Source organism: Nelumbo lutea, chromosome 1, assembly GCF_056320005.1.
Source record: "Nelumbo lutea isolate HS-2025 chromosome 1, American lotus-T2T, whole genome shotgun sequence".
Lineage (NCBI taxonomy): Eukaryota > Viridiplantae > Streptophyta > Magnoliopsida > Proteales > Nelumbonaceae > Nelumbo > Nelumbo lutea.
In genome coordinates, this window is record NC_142684.1 from 178,601,113 (window position 1) to 178,612,672 (window position 11,560).

General features: G+C 33.8%; 1 protein-coding gene across 2 annotated transcripts; it reads left to right on the forward strand.

Annotated features, from left to right (window-relative positions):
- Positions 1-6,066: 6,066 nt before the first annotated feature.
- On the forward strand, positions 6,067-10,755 carry LOC148879497 (glutamate receptor 2.2-like). Of its 2 annotated transcripts, none has more exons than XM_088966584.1 (4): positions 6,067-7,420; positions 8,151-8,451; positions 9,220-9,629; positions 10,244-10,755. In XM_088966584.1, exons 1-4 carry the CDS (start codon positions 6,077-6,079, stop codon positions 10,685-10,687), a joined length of 2,499 nt encoding a protein of 832 aa, XP_088822710.1. In that variant the 5' UTR covers positions 6,067-6,076; the 3' UTR covers positions 10,688-10,755. The 2 variants fall into 2 exon arrangements, with proteins under 2 accessions (XP_088822710.1, XP_088822711.1); XM_088966585.1 differs by having other exon boundaries at positions 9,812-10,369.
- The last annotated feature ends 805 nt before the right edge of the window (positions 10,756-11,560 follow it).

An 11,560-nucleotide genomic window follows, 5' to 3' on the forward strand; every position in this document is an offset into this window, starting at 1 on the left:
AAGTTAATTGACAAAATTTAAATTTCATAGACAAATATTTCATCTAGAAATGTTGTTTGGATTAGACTTAAACTTGCAAAAATCAATTGATTCTTAATTTGAATTCATACAAATAGATACCATTTGTATTTTGCAATCTTACATCTTAATTATATTAATTTAAAATCCATTTAAATTTAATAATAACTATGCCAATAAAAATTTAAATTTCATAAACAAGCAACTCACATAAAAGTATTGCTTGGATTCAACTTGAACCTCTAACCAAATGCCCCAAACTTTCAAATTAACCAATTAGGAATGTCATTGGCCATAGGGCTCCTTCCTCCTAGATTCTACTTAATTAATTTTTCTTAATATATTATATATTATAAATTATTTTATACTATATAGAGCTCTTGTGGGCAGGAGATCCAGAGTCCAATGAGTCACCCTCTACTTTAAAAAATCCAGCACCCAAGTCTAGCCATTGGCATTTCAAAAATTTCAAAACTACCTTTTACATATTTTATGAGACTGTTTTGCCCTTTCTCTTATTGAATCTCTAAAACCTTAAGGTGTTTGGTCTGAAGGAAAAAGGTAGAGAAACCTACACAAACAGAGAGTTTTCCCACCTTTTCCTTCAAACCAAACACAGCCTTATTTCTTAACCCTTTCTTTTTCATTTTCTTCCTCATAGTTGAACAAAATCACAAATAGTGTTAAAGCAACACGACGATCTTCACATTAATCATGACCATTTCTATTACTTTACAATTTTTTTCTCTCAGCTACTCAAACTGATAAATTTATGGTTAATGGAGTTTGACTTGGGTAGTGATTTTTGAAATTATAAGGTACCTCATTGTTACAAGTATGGTTTTTAAAACCAGACCGGACCGGAAATTGGACGAGAAAAATCGGGAATTGGTCAGCCATTTTTCCCCCAAAATCGTTGATTTTGGTTAGCAAACGGTTGACTCGGGCGGTTAATCGTCCAAACCATTCGAACGGTTTTGACCATTTTTTATTTATTTTTAATTTTTTAATTTTTGTTAGAATGGGCCAACCCAGGAACTGGACCCCTGATCGGTCCGTTCTCTGAGTCGGTTTTAAAAACCTTGGTTACAAGTGAAACTTGAGGCGTATAAGTGTCATCACATACCCCTGGTGTTTTCAAATTGCCATTGATGATCGGAATGGTCGAACTGTTTGGCCCAGAAACTGTTCAAGTGACCAGTTTCGTTTCACCCTTAACCCGACTCTTGGTGAAAAACTATTGACTTTTTCAGTAGTATACTGGCTTGGGCGTTTGAACCATTGGCCCTTTTGACCTAGACAACAGTTTTGGCTGTTTTTAAATTTTTTAAATTGAAATAAGCCGTCCATTCGAACCGGAGATTGAGCACTGACAAAGAAATTGGTGGCAAAAAAGATTGTGATTCCAAATCGGTTTTTATAACATTACATACCCCCAAATCCGGTCATTCTTTCCTTGCACAATATGAGTGTTCAGCATTAGCTAGTCTCACAATTAAGAGAATCCAGATCTCACACTAGGGCTGTACATTGGGAACATCTCCCCATTAATGATAATATGTAAATATGAAAGATGTTCCTATTGTATAGCTGTACTGTCCCGTGGGTAGGAGATCTGAGCTCCAAGAGATCTATAAATTAAAAAAAAACAAAGATCTACTGCCTTTCCTTATCTCCTTATCAAACACCATTACCTTGTAACTTACCTGATGATGATAATAGCCTACAATATATATCTACAGGGATCGATCATTTGACTCTTCTCTCTGAAAAAGCAGATTGGCCTCCATTAAAACCAATTATTGCTGACCACCTTACCTAGAAAATGCTAAGAATACTTCACGAAGGTCAAGGAATGTGTCGTATTAGATTATTCAAGCTACGTTACATAAGTTGCAAGGAAGTGTTACATATCTTGGTTTGTTGGATTATATATGGAATTCTTTAAGCTCGTTTCCTCGAAAATATTTGGTGATGATGACTACTTAAGGATACAAATCTTCTTCATTCTTTATTGCTCTCTGATTCATAACTCACTTCACAGGGAGTTCCAATGAAGTTACTTTGAGAGCTAAGTTTCGTCCATCTTAAGAAGTTGCAGCCAAATTTTGTTAAGAAATTTATCTGAATTTTCAGTCTCTCTTATTTTCTATCAAACCAGACGTAGCCCATTGTTCTAGATCTTTTATATTTAATGGTAAGTGTGCATGTATGGTAATATTAGATAATGATAATGGTAGTAATAATATATTCAAAATTTTCTATATACTTTATATATTTTTTATTTTTTGTTTTTTATTATTAATTGGATGCAGATTGCAAAATTCAAATCTGATTACTTAAACACCACATACATATATGTGATGATTAGATTGAGTTGTGAAATTTTAATTATCATTGACATTGACAGGCCTATCTACTTGGCTAGACTCTTCTTTTTCTAGTATTTTATATTTCTAGTGTTTTTTTTTTATTTTATTCATTTATAAAAAAAAATGTAAGATTTAAATAGAGGAAATTGAATGAGGTGAAAACTAGTAATTCAATTTATAATATAAGCCATACAATTAAATAGGGATTAAATTTAAAAAATAAATATTTTAGTCAAAAGAAAACTTTATAATCTTATTCATATTTTTAATAGTAGTGTAAATATAGAATTATAGATGTGTTCAATTTTTTCTATATATTTTTGTATTATTTGTGTAAAAATACTTCTGATATATGACATTTACCTTTTGTTTAACATGATAAGTAAAATTGTGTATCCTTTTATTTTTGTATTTTATATTTTATTAATTTTTACTATTTATTTATGGCATTAAATGTTAGCACATGTGAACTATTTATTATTAATTTTTATATTTCATTTTTGGTCAATTCTAAATTATGTATTTTATTTTAATTATCAATAAAAATAATTAGTTTATTATAATTATTTTTTTAATTTGATTAATAAAAATATCATAAATGTGTCTAATGTTTTCAATTTTTTTTGTATTTTTTTATATTTATTTTTATTTTAATAATTTTATTACCTAACTATGACTTCATAGGTTGATAAATTTGATTCACATCGTTCAATTGCTTAACCACCACTTGGATAAAAATGGTTTTGTTTTTGAGTCAATTTTAAAACATATGGGTTTATATTATTAAAAATATTGATATAGATCTAATTAATAGAATTTATTAATGAAAATAACTTAAATATAGGATTTAATAAGAGAAAATGAGATTTAATATCTTAAGTATAAGACTAAATGAGAGGGTATTGAATGAGGTGGAAAGTAATAATTGAATTTACATTTTCAACCCTTATATTATAGATGGACTAAATACATAATTTTTAAAATTATATTATAGGTGAAAAGTAATAATATCATGCTCCATAATCATATAGTTTTTACACTATAAAATGCGTTTTTTGTTTCAAAAACCATTATTTTTAAGGTTCCAAAAACATCTTTAAAAAAACCAACCTGATTTTGCGGTTTTGCTGTTGTGACGATTTCTTGTGTAGAACACCCTATCACAAAATTTTCTCTTATCTCTAAAACGTTTTTTTTTTTTTTTTTTTAATTTGAATACAGACTAAAGCATCTACAAGTATTCTGTTTCTCAACAACTCATTTCTAGAATAATTAATTTCATCCGGGGAAAAATGTTTTCTAGTTTTTATAGACCCACAACCCCAAGGGAGACAAGCGATTTCACCGTTTTGGTTTTTAAGTGAAATACAAAACGGTTGAACCGTTTAATTGGACCATGATGAACTATCAGCTAATTGCAAGAAATTTTATCCTCAACTAGAGTGAAGATTCTGCGTGTTTGATCTGCAACTAAAGTATGAATGCTAGACTTGGAATATCAAACCCTTACATCGACTATTCAAATTAAAGTATTGAAAACGCTAAAAAGGGGGGATTTGTTTGATGATGTTAATGCTTACAGATCCAAAGATCGATAGAAGCCAGAAGCCAAATGCTAATGTTTACAAATCAACAGAGGAAAAAAAATTAATCTAAAAAAAAATAATAATAATAGTAAGAGAAGCCAAATGCTTTACGCTAGCTCTTTTTCTTCTGAATTTAATGGAAGATACCATGTAACCTTATTTGTTGCACTGATATTCTTCACCATCTTCTAGTTCTATATAAGATCCACTCATGTATTTCTTCTTTTTCCCTTCTCCTTCAGGTATCATTCCTTTTTTGTTCTAAAATATGGGAAACCAGTTACCCCTTTTTCTTTTCGTGTTATCCCCTTGCTTTCTGAGCTCCCAATTCATGGTGGTCGCTAGCTCTCAAAGAAGCAATGTTAACAGTACTACAATTTTGTTTCCTGTTGGTGTCATTCTCGATTTAGAAACGCCCATGGGAAAGATGGCTTACAACTGCATCTCAATGGCGATTTCAGACTTTTATACAGTTCACAGTCACTATAGAACGAGGCTGGTTCTCCACCCAAAAGATTCGAAGAAGGATGTTGTAACCGCTGCCTTTGAAGGTATATTGAATCAATTTTTTTTTTCTTATTTGCTCTTCTTTTTTTTTTTTTTGGAACAGAGAGAATTTGATGACCCAAGATGCGTCATCTTTCAAATTTCTTTCAAGACTAAGAAATATAAGACTGTAAGTCGATTAGACATGCCAACGAGCTGGGCTTGAAGCCTGTAGATCGATTTAGGCCAACCGATAATCATAATAAACACTGTAAGTTCAATTTAACTTATGATCAGCATCTTATCTTTTGCTTTCCCCCTTTCCGTTTTTCATAATTTTTTCGAGACATGGGAACAGGTACGCTAGTCCGGTGATCAACCCAATTTCAGCTTCTACCACTAAGGTCTCAAAATAAACTTTTCAATTCAGCCACATTAACTGTTTTCAAAGGGCCCCTAAATTTAAAAGACCTAGGGATCTTTTGTTTTCAGCAATCTAGGGTCTGGTTTTTATGTCGTTGTTATTATCATTATCATCATCATCATCTATTAAGGGCCGAAAAATTTTAGAAAAAAATAATTGTAATGTGTTCAATATTCTAAGCCCTTTTTTTGGAACATTTTGAATGGAATATTGGCAAAAGCTCAACAAAAGTGGTGGGATATGACATATATATGTGGAATAGGAACTAGGAAGGGGAGTATGTCAAAGAATAAAAATCTTTTCAGGTACCTCACCTAGTAAGTTAATCTTTTAGTTGAATGGTTCCTTAATATATATATATATATATATATATATATATGTATATAGTCGATCTAAATGACTTCGTGAGTAGGACTCACCCAATAATATAACAAATGGGGCAGATGCGCTGACATAATGAAAAGGAAAAAACATTAATAATATATAAAAGAAAGATTAGAGACGACTTTTTGGACCCATGATCCCATTTGATACACGTCATCATCATCCTCGATTTCCCTTTTTTTTTCCTCGTAAATTAATATGGGATGCAATACTATGAGTATTCAAATTAAAAATAAAGGCAAGCAAGACTTAAGCCCCATATCTTTCAAAGATTCCTTGATATTCAAGACATTAAAGCATTAAACTATATATAGGTTAGATTTTTTTTTAAGAAGAAGAAGAAGAAGAGGTTGGAATAGACTTTTTTAAGAGTGAGGTTTTGGGCACACCTTACTTCAGCAGGATGGATGAAAACAGCCATATTCATAGTAATTTCTATTATTTCTAGCATCTAATAAGAGAAAAATAATATATATATATATATATATATATATATATATATATATATATATATTTTGAAGCTTGATATTCTTCTTCTTCTTGTGACTTTTTTGTGTGTGTGTGTGTGATGAAAACTTCTTATGACTCCGTATTCTTGAAGTTTATGCATTTAGAAGGACCCAAAAAAAAGGAAAAACAAAAAGGGAAATAATTGAAATAAACTGCATTAATTAATAATGCTTGGTAAAATAATTATAAAAATAAAAAAATAGAGGACTATATATACAAGCTATATGAAGATGATTTGGAACGGATGTATATATAATTAACTAATTTTGTTTTCTTTGGGTGTAGCATTGAATTTGATGAAAGATGCTCAAGTGCAAGCAATCCTTGGACCCCAAGAGTCAATTCAGGCGGAGTTTATTGCAGATCTCGGAGCAAAAGCTCATGTGCCCATTATTTCTTTCTCTGCAACGAATCCTTCCCTCTACTCCCGCAGCCCCTACTTCATTGGAATGATTCCAAATGACTCTTACCAGGTAAAAGCAATTGCTGCCATCGTTCAAGCTTTTGGATGGAATGAAGTTGTTACCATCCATGAAGACACAGACTATGGGAATGGGATCCTTCCCTATCTCATTGATTCCTTCCTGGACATCGACGCTCAGATCACCCACAGAAGCAGTATTCCTGTTTCGGCCACCAAGGACGAAATCAACACAGAACTCTATAAACTGATGGAGATGCAGAAAAGCGTCTTTGTAGTCCATATGTCAATTTCGCTCGGTCCCCATTTCTTTCAACTGGTGAAAGATGCAGGAATGATGAGTGAAGGTTATGTCTGGATTATTACAGATGGGCTGTCAAATCTGCTGGATTCATTGAACCAATCCGTGATCGACTCAATGCAAGGAGTCTTGGGGATAAAGCTCTACGTCCCACCATCAGAGGAGCTTGACAACCTGAGAGCTCAATGGAGAAGGAAATTCCGCCGAGATAATCCTAGTACTGAGGACGTCGAGCTAAGCGTGTATGGGCTGTTAGCCTATGATGCCGTCTGGATGCTAGCAACCGCAGTAGAAAGTGTTGGTTCAATGCATCATCGCATGAACAAAGCCACGGATTTGAGAAGAAACAGCTCTTGTTTCTCAGATCATTTCAACAGAGCCTCCAAATTTGGCTCAAGAGTTCGCAAAGCAATCTTGGGGACCAGTTTTAAGGGTCTCAGTGGAGACATACGTCTTCTGCATGGACAACCACAGCAGTTTGTCTTCCAAATACTAAATGTGATTGGTAAAGGGGAGAGAGATATTGGGTTTTGGATACCGATGTATGGCATTTCAAGGGAGCTGAACAGCAGCAGCAGAGAAGGGAATAAGAAGGACTACTCTACGTCTAAGGATGATCTTGGTACAGTCATTTGGCCTGGCGATTCTAGGACGATTCCTAAGGGTTGGGTGGTGCCAAAGAGGGGAGGTAAGTTGAGGATTGGAGTTCCGGTGAAGGTTGGTTTTAATGAATTTGTGAAGGTGGAGAGGGACCCTAAGACCAAGGAGACAAAGGTCTCTGGGTATTGCATTGAGGTGTTCAATTCAGTAATGGAGGCATTACCTTACAATGTTCCTTACGAGTTTGTTCCATTTGAGAATGAAAATGGTGAGAGTGCTGGAAGTTACGATGACCTAGTAAACCAAGTCTCTGATCAGGTTATACACAGTCAATACCCATATATAATTTACTTTTCTTTTTCAATCTTTCTTTCTATTATATATCTGATGACTACCTTTTTTTTTTCATTTCTAGCTATTTTTGGTTACACGTAAAAGCAAAAAGGAGAAAAGCAATAATGGTTTCCATGCAAAATGCTATTTATTTATTTAGTAGTGTTTGCTTGCATGCAAAATGGACATGAAGGCCAAACATTTTCCAAAATCTTGTGGTATCTTATATATACACAACCAATAACATGTTTCTGTATTTTGATGTCAAATAAAATTAACTTAGGCCCCATTTGGTTTGTGGGAATAGGGGTTTGGAATCAGAGTTGGAATGGGTTATTTCGATTCCAACTGTTTGGTTGGATGGAATCGGAATTTCATTCCCATTCCTGCTGGAATGGCATTCTCCCATTTGAGAGAATGGTCATTCCTTACCCTTCCCTTGGGAATAAAATCTCATTTCTTCTGATTTCAATTTCCATTCTCATTCCTGTTTGAACCAAATAGACTATTGGAATGGACAATTTCAGAGGACTTCGATTCCGGCTCCGATTATAAACCAAACAGACCCTTACGAAAAATGATTTATAATTATATTATGATTGAAAGAAAACATCTCAGAAAATCAAATGCAGTCTCTATATACATGTATTTGCACATAGCTAGGTTTTCTACATAAACCTTATTAGTGTTTTCTTTCATGACATTGAGAAAATAGAAGTATGACGCGGCTTTGGGGGACATACCTGCTACAGCAAATTGGTCATCAAATGTTGACTTTTCTCAACCTTTTACTAATGGAGGTGTTTCTACCATAGTTCCAATCGTATACGAGAAGAATAATATACTGACCCTTTTCAAGCCTATGACGTGGGGTCTCTGGTTCACATGGTCTACTTCATTCGTCTTCACTGGACTTTTAATTTTTGCTTTGGGTGGAGGAGGGGACCAACATTTTAGTGGGAACTTCGCTCAACAAAATATTGTTGCTACTTTGTCCTGGCTTCTCTTCCAAGAAGGTGATTTCTCTACTTCCTAATTTTCATATGAGACAGTCTACAATATTAGTATTAAACTACTATTAATATAATTTAGGCCGTGTTGACTCTGATAGAAAATTAATAAGAGAAATAAAAAGATGAGGAAATGAAAGTTGTTAACAAATTTTGTGAAATTGCTTAAGCACTTTCTCTTTAAGATTCTCTATTTCTCTTATTTTCTTTCTCTAGGGTCATTGACATAGACACCTCATACATAGTTTGCAGCCACTTTACCTATCATTCATTTTATTAGATAAGAGTAGAAAATGATGTTTCTGGCCCTAATGTCAGAAAATTAAATTAAAAAAAATTATTTATTTTGTCCACAGGTTTAATTTGTTTCTAAGGTTCGTCATATGAGAGCTCTTATGGGTATTTTTACTCATATTAAGAGTTTACCTGACCATTCTCACAAACAAAATATATACAAACAGTTCTTCCTAATAGAGGGTCAATTAAGTAAAACATGTAACAAATAATATGGGGTGTTTTAATAATATGGAAAATATAGGACAGGTTTTAGTAAATATGTGAAACTATAGTGCATGGATGTCTAAGTAAATGACCCTATAATAGATTGAGACTTTTATGTTTTTTAGATTCAAAATTTAAAATCCTCTTTAATTAGTTCTTTGCTCAACTAATTTGAATTGAAAGCCAGAGAGAGAGAGAGAAAGAAGCATCATTAATTAATTGGTAGATAATAGTTAATCAATAACCAAATTAAGTCTTCTTTGATGATTACAGGAGAAGGGAATTTAAGGTTATCTTCGATGCTCATTCTATTGGCATGGTTTTTTGAGCTATGTTTAATAAGCCAGACATACGTATCAACTTTATCATCAATGCTATCAGCACAACAACAATATCAACCAGTAAGTGTTAGTGTAAACGATCTCATAGCGAATGGGGACTTTGTGGGTTACCGAAATGGCTCCTCTGTGGAAGGATTGTTGAAGCAGTTGGGCTTTGGGGAAGCTAAGCTTAAGGTCTACAACTCTCCAGAGGAGTACAATGATGCCTTGATGAGAGGAAGTAAGAATGGAGGTGTTGCTGTCATCTTTGATCAAATTCCCTATATTAAGCTCTTCCTCAACAAGTATTGTGGGAAGTACAGAATGGGCGCTGAAATATACGGGATGGATTCATTTGTTTATGTAAGCATCCCACCTTTGCCACCATATATAATATATAATTAGATTCTTAAGGCTGTGTTTGGTTTGACAGAAAATTGGGGAAGAATAGAAAGTTGAGGGGAATTTCTTACTTCTTAAGGATTTTTGTAGAAATTGTTAAGAACTTTCCCTAAAATTTATGTTCTTCTACTCTTAATTTCCAGGGAGAATAGCTGTTCAGCACACCTTAAGAATTTTTGGTACAGTTGGGGTAGGTGTCAGCTCGGAATTAATGCCAATACACGAGTGGTTTTTGGTATTTTAGGGTGAGGGTGCTTGTTTTTGAATGATATATATTTTAGGGTTGCAGTGGAATTCAGAATTCTCCATAATTTTTCTATCCTAATAAGTGTACCCATCCAACCAACAAAGAAAAAAATGCTACACCCATGGGCCTAGCCTTGGGCTAAAATCATGAATGATATAGTATTGTATGTACATCGAAAGGCAAGATTTTACGGTTTTTACCCCCAAGGCTAAAACCATGGGTGTAGAAGATTCCACCCCCATGGGTCCAACCATGAATGTGTCTGTGTAAGTATGACTGTGTGGGAGACTTGCAGTTGCTTCTTATATATTGCTTTTGAATGATACAGGTATTCCCAAGAGGGTCACCTCTGGTAGCTGATGTTTCAAGGGAAATTCTATCCATGAAAGGAGAAAAAATGGCAGCAATCGAGAAGGCATGGCTTGGGAGCCCTTGTACAGATACAACAACTACTACTTCTTCAAACCCCCTCACACTTGAGGTTTTCTGGGTGCTCTTTCTTGTCACTGGATTCATCAGACTTTGTGCTTTTATATTCTCTGTACTTCAAAGGAAGTGCTTCAATACTCCAGTTGTAAATAACATCGATATGGGACCCCACGAACAAGGTCTGGAAGAAACAAATATTGAAACGTCTTCATCAATCAGTGAGTCTGAAAGCAGTCCAAACCTTTCAATTCCTTCAAAGATAATAGATAACAATGCTCTAGGAATGGAAAATTGCAGTCCAACTAAGCTTGATGAACAAAATGCTATTGGACGATGTGACTGATGATAAAATGGAATTTTTTTAAAAGGCCATGATGAAATGGAATGAGGTCGCCGGAACATTGTATAGAATCATGTAAAATGTTTTTTAATATAATGTATAGCCTAACATCAAAGATTTAGGATGTGTTTGGCATCTTTGCCACTTCAACTTTGCAAATATTTTGTGTGGGTTAATACAAATTTTTGAAAAACTATCTTGTCACATTATATTATATAACCACTTCCACTAAATAATATAGTCATTGGATTAGGTATTGCATTTACGGTGGAAACAACAAATTTGACATTTTCTAAACCAATGTTGTACTGATAACTTAAAAGCATATGTGGTAGAAAAAAATGTATTCTCATAAAATTTATATTAACCAACCTAAAATGTTGCAAGTAGAAGTGGCAATGATACCAAACACAACCTTAATCTAATATATATACACACAAAATTTAGGGAAAGATACCGAAATTAAAGAATGATTTTAACTCTGACTCGGGATTAACTGCACTTATGGCTGTGTTAGAAGCTATCTAACTGATAATAATGCCCCACATCAGCCACAAAATGTATATATGCCCCACAATCACTTAGTCCCTCAGTTCATGTGGATGGTTCATGTGAACTCAGACTTCTTGCAAGCAAAAACTCTGCGGACATGTTAGCCAGTCACACATTAGGAATATCTCCCATGCATGAATGTTAAATTCATAGGGAGATGCTCCCAATGTGTGACTAGACACTGTGAGTTTTATTATTGGCTACACAGCCCCTTACATAACCATCAAATTCATCTAATCCAGGTTCTTGAGAGTCGTATATGAGCTATGTGCAAAAATTTAAACAAGAGTGCCTAATTGATTAGTTTAGTATTATTTTTTTGTG